This window comes from Labeo rohita, chromosome 7 (genome assembly GCF_022985175.1).
Source record: "Labeo rohita strain BAU-BD-2019 chromosome 7, IGBB_LRoh.1.0, whole genome shotgun sequence".
Classification (NCBI taxonomy): Eukaryota; Metazoa; Chordata; class Actinopteri; order Cypriniformes; family Cyprinidae; genus Labeo; species Labeo rohita.
The window spans coordinates 15,306,302-15,330,017 of NC_066875.1; the positions used below are offsets into that span (position 1 = coordinate 15,306,302).

At 36.2% G+C, this 23,716-nt stretch overlaps 1 protein-coding gene across 2 annotated transcripts in view; it reads right to left on the reverse strand.

Moving 5' to 3' along the window:
* lrch4 (leucine-rich repeats and calponin homology (CH) domain containing 4) overlaps positions 1 to 23,716 on the reverse strand; it is a 50,380-nt gene that overhangs the window by 20,091 nt on the left and 6,573 nt on the right. For both annotated transcript variants that reach the window (XM_051114377.1, XM_051114376.1), the window contains exons 2-9: positions 10,126 to 10,270; positions 8,589 to 8,718; positions 6,849 to 6,954; positions 5,579 to 5,825; positions 5,377 to 5,470; positions 5,158 to 5,266; positions 4,338 to 4,432; positions 1,928 to 1,986 (exon numbers count right to left, since the gene is read on the reverse strand). In XM_051114377.1, coding sequence (XP_050970334.1) covers positions 1,928 to 1,986; positions 4,338 to 4,432; positions 5,158 to 5,266; positions 5,377 to 5,470; positions 5,579 to 5,825; positions 6,849 to 6,954; positions 8,589 to 8,718; positions 10,126 to 10,270 — 985 coding nt within the window. The remainder of the gene's footprint in view (positions 1 to 1,927; positions 1,987 to 4,337; positions 4,433 to 5,157; positions 5,267 to 5,376; positions 5,471 to 5,578; positions 5,826 to 6,848; positions 6,955 to 8,588; positions 8,719 to 10,125; positions 10,271 to 23,716) is intronic.

Below are 23,716 nucleotides of genomic sequence, written 5' to 3' on the forward strand. Positions count from 1 at the left end.
TAGGTTTGATCACAGGAATACATTTTAAAAGATATTCAAATAGAAAGTAGTTATTTTAAATAGTAAAAATATTTCACAATATTACTGCTTTTGCTGAATTTTGGATCAAATAATTGTAGGCTTCGTGAGCAGAAGAGACGTCTTTAAAAAACAAAAAATCTTACTGTTCAAAAACTTTTGACTGGAAGTGTATATATTGTTTTTTGTTTGTTTTACTTAAATAGAATATTTGAATAACTCTGTTTGGAAAGAATGAAAATAGGGGTGATTTTTAATATATAGTGTACAGTATTACAGTTTATTTATAATTTTATATTGTACTTTTAGTGCAAACCATCCTTTTAGGGTTGAACGATTTGGCACACATTTCCACCGTTTTTGACCCATTTAACATGACTTTTAAATAATAATAATGATTTCTGTGATTTTTAATATAAAATATTAACCACAACCATTGTAATAGGGTGGTGCTACCACATGTAACATTTCCAAAATGCATGTTTCCTGTGACTCAGACTCACAGCACAGATGGAGTTTTTGTGGAGCAGCATTTACTGCGAACCAAGGCACTCCAAGACACTGAAAACACTGAATCATGAGCTCCTTGCATAAACATGCTTTAGTGCTGAGCTTCATTCTGAAACATGCAGTGCACATATTTAACTAAGATGCAGCCTTTGCAATGTGAAAATCGCAATTTAAAATGTAATTATGTTATATCGTGCAGGCCTAGAAGGAAGAAAGCAACTATTATTTTTTAGTATTTAATACTTTTTTGGACAGTAAAAACATCCTTCATTTGGCTGCTGTTTTAACACAGAATAAAGCAGATAAGTTTACTGAGTAACTGGCTGTAAGATACTCAGTTACACTGAAACTGTGGGAGGAAATTCACTATTGACTTTTCCCAGCACTGCCTCACAGATTGACCTTGCGCAATCAAAGTGGAGGAGTGATCGAGCACACTTTAATTAAGAGACTATGTTTTTCACAGTAACTGTTTGAGCACGTATTATAATCAACCGAAGGACATTATCGTGGCCATCAAATCACACAGGAACAGGAGAAACAGGTAATTGTAATTCTGACTGTCTGCTGCTTTTTTCTACCTCTATTTTTCTCTACAATGAACAGCTCTGCACATCTCTGTCTTTGGAGCACCTTGGGTCGTTGGCTTCATCCACACTCTAAGAAGAGCTACTGGAAATTTTCCGGCCTGCTGCTATGAGACGGTACAACGTCTTCCTCTCCTCCATTTATCATGCCCGTCCACACATTATGTAGCACGAGAACTGATCCTTACCAGCTGTATTCAAATGCATTCAAATTTGGACGCTCTTTGTGATGTCCTCATACTCTCAGTTTATCCTGCATTGTCTGGTTTGAATGCAGTATGTCTACATGACTGATGTTTCTTCATGGTCAACACTGAGAGCAGATCTATGATGAAAAATGTTTGCACCAAAATTTCACTCTGCGCCTTGGATTGAAAATATGCCATCTGTCTGACAGACTGTTAAAATATCTGATCCAGATCAAGCTGAAATTGTCTGCAATGCCTGTAAAATAAACCTGTCTGGAATATCTGATCCAGACCAAGCAGAAACAATTTGCAATGTTTGTAAAATAAATGTGTCTAACACAAGGCGCTGTGCTAACTTGATACCACCCTCAAGCACAGATCAGTTAGAGTATCTAGTGTCTGTAGGTCTAAAAGTTTCACTAACAGTCATCAAATGGGCTGGTCAGATCAGCTAGCATACTGCTGGATTGACATTCTATGTGGATTAAATGCAAACAAACTCCTATTTCAGAGAGTTTTGGGGGCTCTTCTGTTTGTATGGACCCTTCAGAGATTCTCCATTTTAATAATAATAAGCAAAGTGTGAATTTGCAAACAGATGTGAAGATGTGCATAAGCCCTCACCTGCTGCCTGTAGATTCAGGGCTCTGGGAGGGTGTGCTGCTGCTACTTTCACTCTTTTCCTGTCATGGGCAGAGGAAATATCATTTTATTTGACATTCATATCAATATACGTTTTTTTGTTTGTTTGTTTTTAGTATTACTTTAACACAACAACAATACATCACTGTCTTACCTGATCTAATCAATTTAAAGACACTTACAATGTTACATAAGATTTATGTTTCAGAGGAATGCTGTTCTTATACATTACAGTTTCCACAAAAATATTAAGAAGCACAACTGTTTTTAACATTTATAATAATCATGTGTCACTGAAGGCTGCTGAAAATTCAGCTTTGCCTTTACTGAAATCATTTGCATTTTAACATACAGTTGAAGTAAAAAATTTACATGCACCTTGCACAATCTGCTAAATGTTACCAAAATAAGAGGGATCATACAAAATGCATGTTATTTAATACTGACCTGAAAAAGATATTTTACATAAAAGATGTTTAAATATATATCACAGGAGAAAATAATAGTTAAATTTATAAAAATGACCCCGTTCAAAAGTTTACATACTGTACGCTTGATTATTAATACTGTTTTGTTACCTGAATGATCCACAGCTGTGTTTTTTCTTTTTTGTTTAGTGATAGTTGTTCATGAGTCCCTTGTTTGTCCTGAACAGTTAAACTGCCTGCTGTTCTTTAGAAAAATCCTTTAGGTCCCACAAATTCTTTGGTTTTTCAGCATTTTTGTGCATTTGAACCCTTTCCAACAATGACTGTATAATTTTGAGATCCATCTTTTCACACTAAGGACAACTGAGGGACTCGTATGCACCTATCACAGAAGGTTCAAACACTCACTGATGCTCCAGAAGGAAACACGATACATTAAGAGCCGGGGTGTGAACTTTTGAACAGAATGAAGATGTGTATGTTTTTCTTATTTTGCCTAAACATCATATTTTTTTCATTTAGTACTGCCCTTCAGAAACTATAGAAGATACTTACATGTTTCCCAAAAGACAAATAAGTTAAAGTCCGGCTCTTAATGCTCTCTGTAATAATTGCATATGTGTCCTTCAGTTTTTCTCAAATTCAAAAAGAATTTGTGGGACCTGAAGGATTTTTCAAGGACTGTTCAGGACAAACAAGGGACTCATGAACAACTCTCACTAAACAAAATAAATAAATAACTAAATAAATAAAAACAGATGTGGATCATTTAGGTAACAACACAGTATTGAGAATCAAGTGTATGTAAACTTTTGAACGGGGTCATTTTTATTAATTCAATCTGTTTTCTCTTTTAGACTATACGTAAACATATTTTATGTGAAATATCTTATTGAGGTCAGTACAAAATAAAAAAATAACATGCATTTTGTATGATCCCTCTTATTTTGGTAAAAGAATTAACATTTTACAGATTCAGCAAGGTGTATGTAAACTTTTGACTTCAACTGTACATACACAAGTTATTTTAAATTATAAATATATGTAACAATATTGCTGTTTTACTGTATTTTTTTATCAAATAAACGCAGCCTTGGAGAGTAAAAGAGACTTTAAAACACTCTAATTCAAACATTCTAAATCTTACAGAACTTTAAAAAAGGTACTGTATATGTCTGAAAATGTATTGGGATTAAAGGAGTGGAGGGTTGGTTAACTTAAAGGTGTTTAAAAAGTTATTTTTCCCCCATGTAAAACAGTTTTAACCCTAAAGAAATGAAAAGAGCTATTGACTGCATAGCGCCTGCCATGTTGAGATCACATGACCATAAATATTTCTCACTTCATCAGGGTTACCCCCTAAGATCACACACTTTCAGTTGTGTACTTAAATCACAGATGACAAATATGCTATCACAAAAATGTGGTATCTCTACAAAAGCTACAGATGATTTTCACCTGAATTCAATGTTTATATGTACTCTAAAATACAATCTATAAATATCTAAGAATAAAAAGCTAAAAATATCTCTGTAGCTCTGAGCATGTAAACGGGTAGATTTAGTGTCACTGTTACCACAGCAATGGCAACCTGTCTAAAAGACTTTCATTTCCTCCAAAACTGATTTGAATAAGCCATTGCTTCTAACTTTTCATCCTCTCAACAATCAATTTTATTCATTAAAATGATAAGTCGTCAGGTAGCCTAATCCACCAACCAGCTCTTCACACTGACCGGCATGTTTATTACCATGCTTGAAATGGTTTTTGTTCTGATTCAGTGAAGTCAGATCACTAACAGATTATTTGGCTGCAGGTAAATGTGGCTAATGGTAATTTTTTGTTGCCAATATTTGTCAGTATAGATCAATGTCCGATTTGGAACAGGGCCAAAACACAAAAATAGAGAGTGCACCTTTAATTTTCAGTGTACTGCTTGTGTCACTGCAGTAAATCCTCCTCACCTGTTGGGGCTCTGTAAGCCGTGGGTGACACCTCTCCTCTTCTTCCTCCGTTACACTGTTGTCTATAAAATCCACTTGCTCCAGGTCTCCATTCACTACAGAAAAGACCAAGAGTTTTAGAAGCATTTCATCACAGATAATCTAGATCTAGAGCAGCCATTTTGGCTCTATTGTCCACAACAATCTTCATATGTGACCCTGGACCACAAAACCAGTCATAGGGGTAAATTTGTTGAAACTGAGATCCATACATTATCAAAATAAATAAGCTTTCCATTAATGTATGGTTTGTCAGGATAGGACAATATTTGGCCGAGATACAACTATTTGAAAGTCTAGAATCTGAGGGTGCAAAAAATGTTAAATATTGAGAAAAATCACATTTAAAGTTGTCCAAATGAAGTTCTTAGCAATGCATATTACTAATCAAAAATTAAGTTTTGATATATTTACGGTTGGAAATTTACAAAACATCTTCATGAAACATGATCTTTACGTAATATCCTTAATAATAATTTTGACGCGTACAATGTATTTTTAGCTATTGCTACAAATACACCCGTGCTACTTAAGACTGGTTTTGTGGTCCAGGGTCACATATATCAAGATTTTCCAAGACCATAGTAATTCTGTCTCTTTAAAGACAAATAAGTTGTTAAAGGAGTGAATTAAAATAAGAATTTTTTTTAGTTGTGCTTGTTTTGTCTTATTTTAAATTCTGTAAGTCATCCTGAGGCCCCCCTGGAAGTTTGCTTAGGTCCCCTAAGGGGCCCCGGCCCCTAGCTGAGAACCACTGGTCTACAGAGTTCATTAACATTACCTTTGGGTGTATCTAGCAATGTATTTCTCTCCTCTTCCTCCTGAAAATTTGTGTGCTCACGGCAAATGTCCGTCAACCGCAGCGACCGTTCTGAGAAATCATCAGCAGACTAAAAAAAAGCAACACAGGAACACAGCTATTTACATCATCCAATAAAAACACGCAATAAGCTTTTAGCAACCAGTGAATTAGTGCCTAAATTTGCAGCTCTCTTTATACCTCATTTCCTGACCATCTTTTGCTACCACTGTCCACACTGTTAAAGCCAGAATCCAAGCCACCATATTGACCGGGGAACAGGTCCTGATCCAGACTGCAGAGACCACACACATGAAGAGAAGCGTGAGTAGAGTTTTAAATGATACAGGCAATTAAAACTTTTCAACACCCTAAGACCTCTCGTCCTTGACGTTTCCCTCACCAGCTGTTGAAGGCGGTGGGCCGCAGAGCTTTCTCAAACTGGTCCTGAGTCCTTTTGCAGGCCTCCATGTTCAGATATTTAAAGATGTGGAACTTTCCTTTGGAGCAGATCTGGGCGGGGGGCATTTGGAGGGGGTTGTTGTCAAGGATGATGTTTTGGAGATGACGGAGATGACGGTAGCACACAGGCACCTGGGATATGCGGTTGCACGACACATCCAAACGGACAAGGGGCAACTCTGACAATTCTGAGATGAGAGAAAAATAAATTAAACGAGTCAATTTACAATGTACACAAATCATGTGCCATCTGTAAACAAGTGTACATCACAACTCATTACAAAAACATTACTTTTTTGAGTCATATTTGTAAAATGACTTTAAGTGGAGTACATTGTTTTCAATTTCATTAATGTGTCCTATCCTATTTTGGGGCCTTTGTATTAAAGAAGTTCACTTCCAGAACAAAAATTTACAGATAATGTACTATCCCATTTGTCATCCAAGATGTTCATGTCTTTCTTTGTTCAGTCATTACAAAATTATGTTTTTTGAGGAAAACATTTCAGGATTTTTCTCCATATAATGGACTTCTATGGTGCCCCCGAGTTTGAACTTCCAAAATGTAGTTTAAATGCAGCTTCTAAGGGCTCTAAACGATTCCAGCTGTGGAAGAAGGGTCTTATTTAGCAAAATGAGAAAATGAGATGGAAGTTTTTCGACCTACCCTAACTGTCTTGAACCGGAAAAAACAAAGTTCAGGCAGACCTAGACAAGACGAGCGTTTGAGGTTAAAAAGTATGTAAATTGTTTCGCTAGATAAGACCTTTCTTCCTCGGCTGGGATCGTTTAGAGCCATCTGAAGGTGCATTAAAACAGTGTTTTGGAAGTTCAAACACAGGGGCACCACTGAAGTCCACATTATGTTTTCCTGAAATGTTTTCCTCAAAAAAACAATATATGACTGACGAAAAAAAGACATGAACATCTTGGATGTCAAGGGAGTGAGTACATTATCTGTAATGCATTTTGCTCTGGAAGTGAACTTCTCCTTTAATCTAAAGGAGATGTTAGTTTGTAATAAAAGCCTTCTCCACTGAAATCCACATAAAACATTGGCTTTTGGGATGTTCAGAGAGGTCACCACTGGCATTATGATTTGAGTCAGAGTGTTGTGATATTTATAACCACTATTTTGATCTCTGCAAGTTAACACACACTATTATTTTATGTGATAATGCTTTGAAAGTGTTTGTGTTTGGGATACTGACCTTCTGGTAAAGTTGTGAGCTGGTTTCTTCTTAGATTTAAATCCCTTAAACATTCTAACTGGCCGAGCTCAACAGGAAGTGACTGCAGCTCATTACAGCTCACATCCTGATAGAGTAAAAGAAAGTGAGAGGAAGATGCAGAGAAAGTTAAAATTGTGTATACACTCCTGTTCAAAAATTAATACTTTTATTTAGCAAAGTGCATTTAATTAATCAAAAGTAATAGTAAAGACATTTTAATGTTACACAAATGTGTATTTCAAATAAAGGCTTTTCTTTTAAACATTCTTAATTAAAGCATTCTGAAAAATAATGTATCACAGTTTTTTAATCTTTTTTTTTAAAAAAGTCACTTCTGCTTCTGCATTTGATTTAAAGTACAGCAAAAACAGTAACATTTTGAAATATTTGTACTATTTAAAATAACTGTTTTATATTTTCTATTTGAATATATTTTAAAAAGTAATTTATTCATAGGATTTCAAAGCTGTATTTTATGCATCATTACTCCACTCTAAAATTCTGATTTGAAAAGAATAGAAATAGAAAGGTCAGAAGAACATAATTTATCTGAAATATAAATCTTTTGTAACATTATAAATGGCTTTATCATCCTTGCTAAAAAAAAAAAAAAAAAAAAAAATTAATTAAAAAAAAAAAATTTATTATTCCCTCCCCCCTAAAAAATGTTTTATGCATTTATAATAACATTAACTGAAATAAGTGAAAAAGGTATGATGTTTTTCGAATTGCATGAAAAGACATGTGCTTGTTGACTAAATTAGACACTTATTACATAGATACTTTGTCTTTTAATAATTCAAGCACTTTTCAGATACCTCCTCAGGCTTTCAGGGGTTTTCCAGGCCTTACTATCACAAAAATGAAATTCAAGTACTTTAAGCACCTTGTACGAACCCTGTAGAGTAATTGATGCTGAAAATTTAGCTTTGATCACAGGAATAAATTACATTTTAAAATATATATTTTTTTAAATAGCAAAAATATTCAAAGTTTTACTGTTTTGCTGTATTTTGGATAATTGAAGCAGAAGAGACTTATTTAAAAAAAAACATTAAAAATCTTACTATTCAAAAACTTTTGACTGGTAGAGTAGAAAACAATTTCAAATATTACAATATTTCACAATTTTCACTGTTTTAACTGCGTGTCTTTAATAACTGTTCACATGATTTGTCATGGTTTAGCTAAACTACAAATTTTGGAACATTTCTGAGCAAAATATGGTCTATGGGAAATTTCATTTCACTATACTTTTTGTTCTACAACATAAATCACACAAACCTATATTGAAAACTCAAATTGTTAAACAGCCATCTTTATTTTTAAAAACATATTTTTCTAGTAGGTAACTACATAATACATTTGAGATTTAAGTGTGTGCAGTTTATGTCGTGCAACAAAACTTCCAAGTATTGCCAAGTTATGTTTCCTACAGATCTTACATTACTCATGAACTGAAAACCCCATTTTAAAAACCCACAGCAAAATCTTAGGGAAACCCATGGCCAAATAGTCTTCCTGGTTTTGACATCACAGCTGCAACGCCCTATTTGAAAGGCTCATAAATCATGTGTTTTGTTTTTATAATCAACCACTATGCATGAGAGGGAGGGTTAGGGTTTAGCAAAAATCATCACCTCTGTAAAAACCCTTGTGTCTATGAGATGCCTTAACTAAAATAGTTAAAATGAATATGAGTCTTTGAGTTCTACATACCAGTTGTCGCAGGTGTATGAGTGTGTGTATGGAGGATGGTAAAACTGATAACTTGTTGTTGCTGACGATGAGCACCCGCAGGAGAGGGAGCTGGCATACTGACGGTGGTAGACTGGACAGCTGGTTACGACTACACCACACAGACAGAAAGAGAAAGAATTCAGCTGATGCAATTTAACACCAGTACAAAAGACGTAATGACAGATTTACTGTATATACAATCCTTCAAATATCTTTAACAACACAGAAGCTGAAATTTCTCTCACGGTGACCTGATTATTTTGTGTACATTACCATCCAAATGTTCGGGGTCAGTTTTATAACCAAGGTCATAATACAGTAAAAACAGTAATATTGTACAATTTAAAATAGCTGTTCTCTATTTGAATATAGGTTAAAAAATGAATACTGATGGTAAACTACATTTTCAAGCAATTTTGGGGAAACCTTTTGTATTTTTCAGAATTCTTTAAGAAAAACTTAAAAGAAGGTCAAAAATTATTTGATAACATTAGATGAAATACTGGAAATCTTACTAGATGAAAATCTTACCGACCCCGTATTCTGAGTGGTACTAATATACCTGAAATGAGCACCTTAAAGGAAAAGTCCAAAACAAAGATTCACATATAATGTACTCACCCCCTTGTCATCCAAGATGTTCATTTCTTTCTTTCTTCAGTCGTAAAGAAATTATGCTTTTTGAGAAAAACATTTCTGCATTTTTCTCCATATAATGGACTGATATGGTGAATTGATTATGAACTTCCAAAAAGCAGTTTAAATGCGGCTTCAAACAATCCTAAAATGCGGTTGTAAATGATCCCAGCCGAGAAAGAAGGGTCTTATCTAGCGAAACGATCAGGTTTTTTCAATAAAAAAATACAATTTACATACTTTTTAATCTCAAACACTTGTCTTGCATTTCTCTTCATGAACTCTATGTATTCTGGCTCAAGACAGTTAGGGGATGTCGAAAAACTCCAATCGTATTTTCTCCCTCAACTTAAAAAATCATTTCAAAATCATTCTACATCGCTGCAGAAGTTCTGACCCAGTCTTTGCAAAATGAACATGCAAAGAAGATCAAACACCCTTAACAAAAAAGGTAAAACAACAATATAGGATGATTTTGAAGTTGAGGGAGAACATGAGACAAACCGGAAAACAAAAACTGTCCAAGCAGAGTAAGACAAGACAAGCGTTTGGCATTAAAAAGTATATAAATTGTATTGTTTTAAATGAAAATAACCAATCGTTTCGCTAATGGACAATTCAGTCCATTATATGAAGAAAAATGCTGAAATGTTTTCCTCAAAAAACATAATTTCTTTACAGCTGAAGAAAGAAAGACATGAACATCTTGGATGACAAGGGGAGGAGTAAATTATTTGTAAATTGTTGTTCTGGAAGTGAACTTCTCCTTTAAGTGTCTTTCTCTGGTTCAGGTAAGCTGTGCATTGATGATGATGTAGATGTTTGTGTTTCTGTCTACATCTGAGACTGAGCCTGTATCTGGGGAAGGGTGTGTATGTACCTGAGGTTGAGGTAGGTGAGGGCTTGCAGCTGGCACAGGCTGGGCGTGAGGGATCGCACACAGTTGTGGTACAGGCTGAGCGTCTCCAGAGAGACAAACTGACACACCTCCTCTGGCACCTCACAGAGCCGGTTCTTTGACAAGTCTGAGAGAGAGAGAAAATCACCAATCACAGTTAAGCACAGAATAATGACCAATCACATGTTACATTAGACAGCCTTTAGACACATTCGCAGAACAGAAACAATACAAACAAATCAATCAAAAGAAAAAAAAAAAAATGTTGGAATTTTTATTTACTAAAATGTGAAATGACTTCTCACTGATATATTTTTTTTTAACCCTTCCGGACAACTTTGCCTCTAGAACCACTGCTGTCAATCAAATCATTTTTTAAATGATTGAGATGTAAAAACCTCATTCAATCTGAAAACAAAATACACTGCACTAATTCTCTGGACACTCTAGGCCAATAATTATATATAAAAAAAAAAAATAAAAAAATTACATTTACCCTTTGGGTAGCTGTTATGGGTGTTGTTAAAAAAGGGGCCTGTCCAAATTTACCCAAAATCCTATAAAGCCTAAAGGAAAACTCAAAACCTCATGAAACCTGCTAAGCACATGCGACAGGTGATTCTAAACAAGCAAGCAAAGTTTTAAGGGGATCAGACCATAGCTGGCACTATAACAGTCTTAAACGTTAAGGAACATCGTATTTCTATGGTATGATGACCAGACGTGCCACCTCCTGGGGACACGTTTAGCACAGGATTTCTAAATTGCCAAAAATGACCAGGTGTTGGCTGTTTGCGCTGTCCCCGGAAAGTGTCACGTCTGGTCACCCTACTCTACGGTAAATTACCTGGATTTGCCAAAAATGCTTTTTTAATCTTTGAGTTAGGTGGGTACAGCCTTGCTAAATAATATGTAATGCCTTTCTATATATGCTTAAATGCCTTAATCGCTTGAACCCTGGTAATCGTTGCTTGCAGCTATGTTTTCTTTTGATCTTGCTGTGAAATATAACGCAGACATGTACTTGACAGATCTCGTGAGACCAAAACCAAAATGGACAAGCTGGAGTGGAGCTGATCTTGCCGATTATGACACTTCCTTTGTGTTTACATTCTGTTAGAGTCACAATCAATGGCAACAGTCAGACAATAGATGCATCCTAAGCAACAGACACGCATCTATTGTCTAGCTAGCATATGCATTCAAACATGTTGTTTATGCTGTCCATAGTTTTTGTGAGCCAGGGACAGGAAACACGTAAACAGTCATGATGTTTTCCAAAGCGAACAAAGACTTTTTTATGGGATTTCAGATTTCGTCCAAGTCCATTTTTGACAGCAATTGAGGATGTGAGCTTTTTGTCTGAAAATAGCTAACACTTTTCCAATTCCCTTCCATATTTTCATTCCGGACAGAAGTTGCTCTCTCCAGATAATCGTGAAACACACACTCCCTCTGTGGCGCTGGTCGTAGGGTCAAGATGTATTTCTGGAGAGGGGAGGATTTTAATTACAGGGCCGAGGAAGCTTAGAACAGGGTGTGTGAATGTGAACGTAAGTCCATGTGACTACTGAGACAAACCAGACCAAAACATAGAGAATAGGGCTAAATGAAGGTTAGCGTGTAATGTTTTCAGTGTACATTAGTGTCATGCTCAGGCCTTTCAGATCCAATTCTCCACGCTTAGTTTTGACAAATAACCCCCTCGATGATCTTAAACCCAAATTTACTTTCACACTGCAAGAACAATAGCATGTGGAAGTGTGTGTGTGTGTGAGTGTGTGCGTTTTTTCTCTTCTTCCCTGCACTGTCCAATTGTCCAATCTGCTCTCCTTCTCCAGATCTTTTGTTCAGCTGTTTTATTTGGCAAGGAAGCATTTCCCGCCTCTCCGTTCCCAGTGGGAACTAAAGAGTCCCAGGGGCAGCCCACATTTCCCACAATCCCCTGCACTGCTTTTCACTCACATCAGCCTAACATGGTAGAAAACGAGAGAAATGCCAGTGTGCCCACATCATGGAGAAAGATGATATGTACAAGTCTGAATAATGCTGAGTCACTTTTAAAACTTTTATCAATAGCTCTTTGATAATCACTCCTAAAGAAGTTCACTTCCGGAACAAAAAAAATGACCCCCTTTATTCACCAAGATATTGATGTCTTTCTTTCTTTGGTCGTACAGAAATGTTTTTGGAGGAAGACATTTCAGGACTTTTCTTCATAAAGTCAACTTCAATGGTGCCCTGAGTTTGAACTTCCAAAATGCAGTTTAAATGCGGCTTCAAACGATCCCAAATGCAGTTGTAAATGACCCCAGACGAGGAAGAAGGGTCTTACCTAGTGAAACGATCAGTTATTTTCATAAAAAAATATATATATATACAATTTATATACTTTTAAATGTCAAACACTCGTCTTGTCTTGCTCTGCCTGAACTCTGTTTTTTTACGGTTCAATACAGTTAGGGTATGTCAAAAAACTCCCATCTCATGTTCTCTCTCAACTTCCAAATCGTCCTACATCGCTGTTTTACCTTTTCTGTTAAGAGCGTTCGATCTTCTTTGCATGTTTACTTTGCAAAGACTGGGTCGGTACTTCTGTAGCGATGATTTTGAAATGATTTTTTAAGTTGAGGGAGAAAATACGATGTTTTTCGACATAACCTAACTGTCTTGAACCAGAATACACAGAGTTCAGGCAGAGCAAGACAAGACGAGTGTTTGAGGTTAAAAAGTATTTAAATTGTATTTTTTTATGAAAATAACTGATTGTTTCGCTAGATAAGACCCTTCTTCCTCGGCTGGGATTGCTTGAAACCACATTTAAACTGCATTTTGGAAGTTCAAACTTGGGGAACCAAAGAAGTCCATTATATGGAGAAAAATCCTGAAATGTTTTCCTCAAAAACCATAACTTCTTTACGACTGAAGAAAGAAAGACATGAACATCTTGGATGACAAGGGGATGAGTACATTATCTGTAAATTTTTGTTCTGGAAGTGGACTTCTCCTTTAACACGATGCATAAAGAGCCAGGGGGTGAAAACGTTTTGAATTTAAAGATCAGTTTAATTGTTCTTAATTTGTCTTATAGGAAACATGCAAGAAAAAGATGATATTTCAACAAAATAAGAAAAATTTGGACAATTTCATCCCGTTCAAAAGGCTCTTAATGCATCGCGTTTACTTCTGGAGCATCAGTGAATGTTTGAACCTTTTTTTAATAGTTCTGTTCGAGTCCCTCAGTTGCCCCTTAGTGTGAAAAGATGTATCTCAAAATCATAAAGTCACTGCTGGAAATATAAGTAAGCCATTCAGAAGCTGATTCCTCAAGTGTCACTTCTTGTTAATTTCTACTAGATGCAATGAAATTACATGTAAGATAATCTCTTAGATCATTTCCATTTGAGTTGCAGTGCTTAATGCTTTCATTTCTGTTCTAGCCATGTTTACGTTGTGTTCCTGGAAATAGTCTCCAAGCCGTATCAGATTCTCCACAGGGGCTCACAAACACCTCCTGCGTGAGGTCTCCAGCTGTGCCGAGACTCAATCACACGTATGAATGATCATTATGGTATGACATAAGCTAATAAGCAGGACTGTATTTCAATTATGTCCTGAAGGTCTCACTCTAAATATCTTCCGTGTGTGTGTGATGAAGAGACTTAAGAGTGGCAGTTGGTCTACTGATCCCCTCCCTTCTCTCTGAGGAATCTGAACGTTCTTCTGCCTGCTAGCGTCTCTTTGGTGTAACTGAAGCTGGTTTTGCATCTGCTGTGTGTGAGAGAGTGTTAATCAACACACACACTCTCTCTCTTTCTCTCTCTCACACACACACACACACACACACACCACTCCACACCCTGTACTAATTCTTTAGCCCTAGAAGGAGATTACACAGATTAGCCTGCTTGATAACAACAGACTCCCTCACAGTTCATTTCAGACTAACATTCACATAAAACAATACATACAATCACTAATTATACTGTAAGCTTCACATAAGCTTTATGTAACATTTTATAACCAGATGACTACTTCAACAACAGGTGTTGAGGTGTGTTGCTTGAAGGGCTCTGTCCCAGCAAAGATTTTACTCACCGTACCTGCTGCCAGGAGCTGTAGTCATCCCTGAGATTACTTGAAACATGATGCTGTTTTTGTATCAACACAACACACTGACTAGACCTGATGTGTCAGGCACTGACTCACATTTATCTGAACAAAACATTTTTTTTATGCTGCATTTGTATTTATCATCAATGTCTGTCCTGTCTTAAAGGGGACGCACATTATTTCTACATCACTTTTCAAACAGGTTTCCCAATCACTCCACCTATTCATCTATTGGTTGGACAAATAAGTTGTCCCGTCCCAAACTCACACCAATTTAAATAGTTAAGCCAAGTCACCTCTGTTATAGTGCTTTATACAATACATATTGTGTAAAATTGGCTTTACAGTGTTAAAGGGGAATATAGAGTGTCAATAATGCGAACAAAATGCAACTCTGCTGTAAAGCAGCTCTAAAAAGAAGACAACAGTAAACAGTCAATTTTTCAGTTAAGGCAGTTGACTAAGCGATGTCACTGTCCAGCTCAGTTTAGCTTCCATCCAACTGCATCTGTGCAATCAAAACAGTATCATATGGTAGTATGCTTATATTTAAGAACATGTTTACACACAGTGGAAGGTCAACCTACTCTAGCAATCACATTCACTGGTGAAAACCAGTCATTAAAATAGAAATGTTTATGATTGGGAATTTCATGTGCAGATTTTGCAACGAGTTTAAGTTGGTCATGTGGATTTGCTGTATTAAGCAACAGTTGTTTGGCCTGAAAATTCTATGAGAGCTGTGCTTCATTTATTGCTTCACATTTATTGATAATAACCAATGGCTCAATGTCAGAGACATTTCGCTAATGTGACCACAATTTTACAGTTTTCTCTGTACTTTAAAGCAAAAGCTTACCCAAAATGTTATAATTTGTCAACACTTAATGTCCTTTATATAACTTTCTACCATTAAACACTGAGATGTGAAAATATTTAGACTGCTCTTTTTAATACAAAAAAACATGAATGCTCTGAATTTCTCAAAATTTTGAGTTTATTTTAGAATTGTGACTTTTCTCCCAGAACTTCAAATTTATATCTCGCAATTCTGACTCTATAACATCAAGCTGCAAGTTATTAAATCAGAATTGCTAGAAAAAGTCAGAATATACACATTTGCAATTGCTAAGTTTTTATAACTTGCTAAGAATTGCTTAGTTTTTATAACTCGCAATTGCGAGTTTATATCACACAATTCTGACTTTATAACTGCGTGTTTATATCACTGTGTTTATATCAGAATTACAAGATACAACCTCGCAATTTCAAGAAAAAAAGTCAGAATTGTGAGATACAAATTCGCAATTCCAAGAAAAAAATCAGAATTGCAAGAAAGTGTCACAATTACAAGATATAAACTCGCAATTGCAAGAAAAAAAGTCAGTCAGAATTGCAAGATATAAACTCGCAATTCAAGAAAACAAGTCAGAATTGCAAGATTTAAACTCTCAATTGCAAGACAAAAGTCAGAATTGCAAGATATAAACTCACAATTGCAAAAGTCAAGAAAAAAAGTAAAAATTGCGAAATACAAACTCGCAATTGCAACAAAAAAGTCTGAATTGTGAGTTATCTCATCTCACAATTCCAAAAAAAAAAAAAGTCCCATTAATTTCCCTTATATGGAAAATTATTTTTTTCCCATACAACTTTGGAACAACATAAGAGTGAATAAATAATTGCAATGTTAATTTCTGAGTAAATTAAGGAGGAGAACACACTGAAAAACCCAAAACATTCAAAAGTTTGCCCCAGAGCCACTAGAGAAACAACACTTTATTCCTTCTCTTCCTCTGAAGGAGAAACAACAATAAACCTTGCCATGACTTGACTTGAGATGGGGGCAGAGAAAAAAATGAGAGAAAGAAAGGGAGAGGGGGAGCTTGAGAGGGGAGCGGAGGGCAAATCTTGAAAGGGGGGCGAGTGAATGAGTAACAGCACCAAGACAATAGCTGTGAAAGCACGAATACTGGCCTGAGCTGAGGGGGTGACGGAACAAAAACACACGGGCCAGAATGACTCAACACATTCAACAGAAAACTACTGGAGGCAAAATGTAAGAATGTGTGTGTGTGCGGCCTGGCACACGAGTGCTATTCAAGTACATCAGTAAATTTACCACTAGAAAAAAGCTGATTTGTTTGACCTCACTAGCACTTTAGAGAGCACTTTAGAGTGCACTGACCAAATCGATCAAAACACTAGTGTGTGCCACATCCTTTTCATTAATTCTTGCTGCACTATAAAACAAGGTTTATTTTCAGACCCCAGTCTCCAAACAGGCTCTAACATATCAGTAATGCAATCATATACAGTTCAAACACCATAATCCGACAAGGCAGGCCTGATTTATACAAGCTTTTAGCAAATGTCAAGGACCAAAAGGCTTAATTTCATAACAAAGGCATAAAGGCCAGTCTGAGTTACTTCTGAAAGCCTACTTAGAGCATCAGCATGTTTCTGTTGTTGTCCTCTGAGACACTACTTTTTTAACTATATTTTCAGTTCGGAGGAAAATATGACTGGTGAGAATCAAGCAGTTCTGGTTTTTATCCCACAATTCTTTTAGCGCACCATGAATGAATCCTAACTATTCATCATAGCCTGTGATGTATACATGATACAGTGTAGGTTTCTAGTTTATTTTGAGATGTATTTTTGATTTTTTTGGCTGTTTCGTGGCAGCCAGTCTGTCTCTCTCACAACATTCAATTCAGTTCAATTAAATTATTTGATTATGTTCGTCAATTTTCTTTGTTTCCATTGTTTTTTGTCTTTATTTTTTGTTTTAAACAGAACCAGATCTGAATAAGAAAGAGGTTAATTTCCAACCGTAGTTTTAAAGGAGAAGTTCACTTTACAGATAATGTACTTACCCTGTTGTCATCCAAGATGTTTGTGTCTTTCTTTCTTCAGTCGATAAGAAATTATGTTTCTTAAGGAAAAAAAAATTCAGGAATTATCTCAATATAGTGGACTTCAATAGTTTGAACTTTCAAAATGCAGCTTAAATGCAGCTTCAAATGGCTCTGAGCGATCCCAGCTGAGAAAACGATCATTCATTTTCTAAACAAATTGACAATTTATATAATTTTTTTTAACCTCAAACGCTCGTCTTGTCTAAAATTGTCCTACTTTACTGCAGGAGTACAGACCCAGTGTTTAAGTGAACATGCAAAGAAGATCAAACACCCTTTTTCAAAAAAAAAAAGGTACAACAGCGATGTGATGATTTTGATGTTGAAAAAGAAAACGAAACAGGTGTTTTTCAACATACCCTCACTGTTAAAATGTATATAAATTGTCAAATTGTTTTGAAAATGACCACTAGATAAAACCCTTCTTCCTCACCTGGGATCATTTAGAGCCATTTGAAGCTGCATTTAAACTGCATTTTGAAAGTTCAAACTTGGGGGCACCATTGAACTCCACTATATGGAGAACATTCCTGAAATGTTTTCCTCAAGAAACATAATTTTGTATCGACTGAAGAAAGAAACAGTTTATAAACATCTTAGATCAGTGGTTCTTAACTCCTCAGGGCCCACTGCTCTGCACATTTTGTATGTCTCCCTCATTTAACACACCTGATTCAGATCATCAGCTCGTTAGGAGAAAGATCCATAAACTGAACTGAGTATGTCAGATTCAGAAACATACAAAATGTACAGAGCAGTGGGCCCTGAGGACTGGAGTTGAGAACCACTGTCTTAGATGATAAGGGGGTGAGTAAATTATCTGTACATTTTTGTTCTGGAAGTGAACTTCTTCTTTAAAGGGATAGTTTATTGTCTTTTTTTTTTCCACTCTCAAGTAGTTACAATATGGCTTATTTTTTGTGGAACAAAGATATTTGAAAAATCTATAGATTTTTTTTCACCCATGCAATTGTCTGCCAAGCAAAATGTCCAATCACTTAGAAAGGTAAAAGCACACTTCTGCTCAACAAGCCACTGAATTTGTCACACGTCACAAAACATGAAACCATGTTACTTGTTATCACAAGTTATTTGTATAAGCTTAATACTCTTTAGATATTTATTCAAATTAAAACTGTAAGAGCATTTATGATGGTTTTGCAGACTTATGGTTAGGGAGTATCCAATCTCGTCTGTGTGAAGTTTTGCCAATGACAACAGTAAAACCTGATGTTAATCATTCCGCTTATGGGTGTATGGGACAGTACAGTCAACAACGCTGTCTTCAAACGCTCTGAATGAACAGAGGGGTTTGTGTGCATCCTGTTTAATCTATGGTCAACGGCCAAGCATTTAGACTACACTGTTATCTTTGTCTTTAAGCATCGATGGAGGCCACAAAAGGTCAAGCTGATGGATTTAACCAACCAAACATTTAGGGGGCCCTCGAGTTATACCACACAATTCCACCAGCTCAGTGAGAGCCTTTTGTGTTTGCATACATAAACCTCAATTACCTTCAAACCTAATGATCTTTCTTGTCTCTCTCTAAACAGTTTTTTTAAAATCATAATTAAACAGCAAAATGTTTATTGCAGTTGACATCTTCTGACAGACAGTAAAACAACCACAAAGATGAGGTTATGTGTCTTACTTTAGAACTCAATGAGTAAATCAATAGTTATCAGGTTCTCTGACAAAGAAACCGCTTGAGTTACCAACCCGGAAGATACCATTTAAATTCATATAATCTGTCATGTCTAGATGCATGTACTTCACACAACAAAACAGAGGACATGAAGGTAACATCAACACTGATTATCCTTCTGAATTATTACTTTTTTTTTAACCAAAACAAATGAATTAAGAACAAACTGTGTGAAAACATTTTTTTTTTTTTTTTAAAGTATGACTGTTGTGCCATCAGTTTGTACCACAGGAAGCAATTTCGCCCATAATAAATAATTGGAATAATGCTGAAATAAAACAAATATTAAATAAAAAACTTAAAATGTAAAAATGTTAATATTTACTTATAATTACTTAATAGGTATAAACAATTAGTATTTCTGAAATTAAAGCTGAAATAAATTAAAGGCTAAATAAATATTTAATAACTAATAAAACTGACAAATACACATTACAAAACAAAAAATTTAAAATATTAATACATGCTATAATAGTAAATAAATAATACTAAAAAAACACTGCTAGCCTGAGATAAAATATAAGACGTGTAAAATAATGAAAATTATAAGGTGGCATTTTTGTAGAGCTTCTTTAGTCTATTTATGTAGAGAGAGGGAATAAATCAGTATTTTTCTTATTTAGTTTGCCTTTCTTCTTCCTTGAAGCCGTCCCTCATCTGTGGTTTAATAACAATAATAATACTGAGACAACCAGCATGTTACACTCTGATCATTCAGCGGGATTGTAAAAGTTGACTTTACATAAGCAACACTTAATGAAGTCAACTCAAATGGAGTATTTACTCATAGCACACATACCAGCGTGACACCATACGGGCTAAGGCTGCTAATGTGTGTGTATGAGTGAGTGTACCAGCATCTATGCAAACTTTCCAAGCTGGCAGGCAAAGCTGTGGTGGAAAAAATCTTTGTATCAACAGCAAACTCAAGGACCTGTTGCTATATCCCATAAACACAACTAACTTTTAACAGAGCTTTAAATGGGCAGATTTGTGAAGATGGAAGCATGTCTCATGGTCTAATCAGATTATGTTGTGTTGTTCTGAGCCCTTGATCTCATTGCAGTGGAGGTGGTTCAGCGGTGACTCAAGACGCTTGAAGCCTCAGCTCTATGCAGCAGGAGCTCATATCTGTTACACAACTAGAGAGCGCGGTGAAATCTATCTCACACAACCAAGACGAGGTTAGCGGATGTGTTCTGTTACCATAACAACCAAATCATCATGTGTCAAAACAAACGCACTCAGCCGATTAGTGGTCAAACCACACATATATTTATTGAATACATTACTAAATGTAATAATGCTTTGAAAAATGAATGTTTAATTTAGCAGTATGTTCAGAACACATGCCTATTTGTGCTGTTATTGTGAGAACTTGCACATTTTTTTTTTTTTAAATCTGAAATGCATGTTTGAGCTCTGTTGTTAGTTAAACAAATTTTCTGCTGTGAAGATGTGGTGTTTCACCAATGTCTAAATAACCCTTAAAAAAGCGGTAATTGTTGGAGGTATCTGCTAAGGCAAGTCACATTAGTGAAATTTCAGATAAATTTTACATTTAAAAAAAGTTTTATTGTCTATTGTCAACAGTGTAGCGATGTATAAAGCACAGCTCAAGCGAAAAAGTCACTTTCAAACCAAGATTACCTCTCAAATCCACAAAGCAGACTTGAACGCAAAATCGACGTGGGGAAATTTTTCACCCTCACATGAAATTTCAGATTGAGTGGATTCCTTTTGAAATGTCTGGATTTCACCAGCATAAATTCACTAAATGATGGTATATGTGACCTTACTTAAAGAGTTACTAAGGTTATTATGTGCATCTTGTCAGTAATGCCGGTTCTGTGATTAGCCATAAATCTTCATCATGTGCTGTCAGATCGAGTGCATGTGCATTGGACGAGATGTGCATGATAATCGCATCTGACTATCTGCACAGCCCTATTCACTACCCTACTATACCTTACCCTACCCTAGCATGCCCTAAAATTCCCCTACCCTACCCTACCCTACCATGCCCTACTATTCCCTACCTTACCTTACCATGCCATAGCATTCCCTAACCTATGCTACCATGCCCTATCATTCCCTACCTTACCTTACCATGCCATAGCATTCCCTACCCTACCCTAGCATGCCCTACCATTTTCTGCCCTACTATACATTACCCTACCCTACCATACCGTTCCCTACCAGTGTTTCCCAACCACTGTGCCGCAACAGGTTGCCTAGTGACCCTCATAACTCTAACCTCATAACTCCACCCTGCCTCTATTCAGAAAGAAGTGCCAGGAAGGCAATAAAGTTTAAAGGCAAGTTTGAAGACAATAAATAAAGAAAATAAATAAAGAACTGATTTCTAAATAAAGTACAGTGTTTTCTTTACTTAAGAAACTCTGTAGCCAATCTGCTTTTGTACGTTTTGTAAATCCACGTTTTACATGTGCATTGCAGTTCATCTTTTATATCATGGGATTTTGGCCAAATATAATAAACAAGAAGAAAAACTGAGTGCCATACAGTAAATTTTATAACCTTTACATTAACAAAAACATGCGATTCATTTACTGCCATTTTACTGCCAATTTACTGCGGCCATTCTGATGGAACAAAACACAGATCTACGTCATTCACTCGTCAAAAACCTTGTTAACTCCATTGAGCATGATTTTCAGAAAATGTTAAGTGCAAGAGTCTGATCATATATAAATCCAAATACCTGATGAAACTCTGATGACACTTTGTTTAATTATTAGGGGGAAAAAACCCTTTCCCCCTTTCTATCTTATTTTTTAGGCTTGGTGGTGTGCCGTGGACGTTTTAACTTATCAAAACTGTGCTGTGGCAGAAAAAAGGTTGGGAAAGACTGCCCTACCATACCATACCCTACCATGCCATTCCATCCCATACTATCCCGTCCAATCCCATACCACACCATACCTAACCACGTGACCTTTTTCCAGCGTGATTACTTAATGCGTGAAGTCGCGGACACGCATCACAAGAATGCTTTCCTCAAAAACATCTTGATTGACATAGGGGTAAATAAATTATCAGGAAATTTTTATTCTGGAAGTGTACTAATCCTTTAAAAGTGAGGCCCATGAGAACTACTCTATCCAAATTGTCAGGGCATAATTTCTCATAATTTTATACTCATAATCAATTCATAATCACAACATGCATTTGAAGGACTCAAAAACTGTGTGCATGTAGGCTACAAGTATTGATAGACATAGGCCATGTTTATGATTGTGTTTTTGTTTTAAGTTATATTTATGGGGCTTTTCGCCTTTATTTGACAAGACAGTTTAGAGCAAACAGGAAAGCATTGGGTGAAGAGAGGGGGTCGGGATCAGCAAAGGACCTCGAGACGGGAATCGAACTCGGGTCGCCGGCAGCACAGCTGTGCTATATGTCGACACACTAACCTCTGGGCTATTGGTGCTGACATGTTTATGAATTTTACCACTAATTTGTAAACAGTTACTATTAATAATGTGTTTTTGTGCTGAAATTGATTAAATTGATAAATCATGAACGTACCTCCTAGCAACCACCCAAAACACTGTAGCAGCCGCATAACAGCACTGCAAAATTCACTTAAAACACCTTAGCAACCAAAAGGCAACTCCCGGGCAAACAAACACCCTTGCATTGTGAAGTTCTGCACAGGCAAGCACAGCTTTGAACAAACTTACTAAAAACAATCAACTAACACTAACTGTCAGTGTGATAATCCTCAATGTTCTCTCTTCAGATAATCTACACCAGAGGTCTGGTGCAGTCTCACTCTCTCGCTCTCAACCAAACATTCACTGTGCTCTCAAACACACACACACACACACACACACACACACAAACACAGTAATCACCTCGAAGCTTGCCTAAAGCCTAATGGGAGATGGTGATTCTGCCATCTGGACATGGTTCGCATTACATAACTTATCAGGAGCTGGTGCTCATCAAACAGTTGAATCTCAATAAGATTTGAACTTTTACATCCTATTGAGTAGGATAATGTGGGAAAGAAGAGGAGGAGCTTTCAGATCAGATATACTGAGACACCATATGAACTGTGTGTTTATTAAACACGGCCATGTGTGCAGTGAGATATCACCCCATGTGTGCATGTAGGTGATGTTAGCTCAGAATGTGTGCATTTGAATGAACCATGGCATGGTTCAGAAAACATTCAGCAAACATTTGCATCTGGAGGTTCTTTCATTTTTCCCAACAGTTGTGTGTTCAGCAATACACAAAAGCACAAAGCAGCATCAATTCAGAATTAATTTTAGAAAATTAAACATATAACCAAGACTTCAATACTAATGCACTAATCCAACATACACAAATCTTTTTACAACTCCATACACAAAGCATACTTGTGCATACAAGTGCCAGGCTTTCCAACACAACTTAACAAAAAAAACAAATTAACAGACAATAAAAATAGCTCGGATGAATAAATCTGAGAAGACTTCCTGTGAGTCTGCAATGGTCTCTGCTGCAGAAAGAGTGATAATAATAAAGCATCTGTGTGACTTCAGTTTTAATCAGAGATCACAAAACATTTTTTTCATTTTGTTTTTCATTATGATGCACATCCGTTCAGTTACAAGTCGAGGGTTTCTAACTGTGCTCCTCTCTTGGGATTTGAGACCTTCTGACCATCTGTTGTGTTTTAAAAGCGTGAGTGAAAGGAGAGGAAGAGGAAGAGAGAGAAAAAGAGGGAGGGAGTAGAGCCGAGAGTTTGTCGCTGAGGAGAAGCAGAAGTTGAAGTCGAGGAGCCCACATCCGGTGGCTGTGTAGTGGAAATGCAACT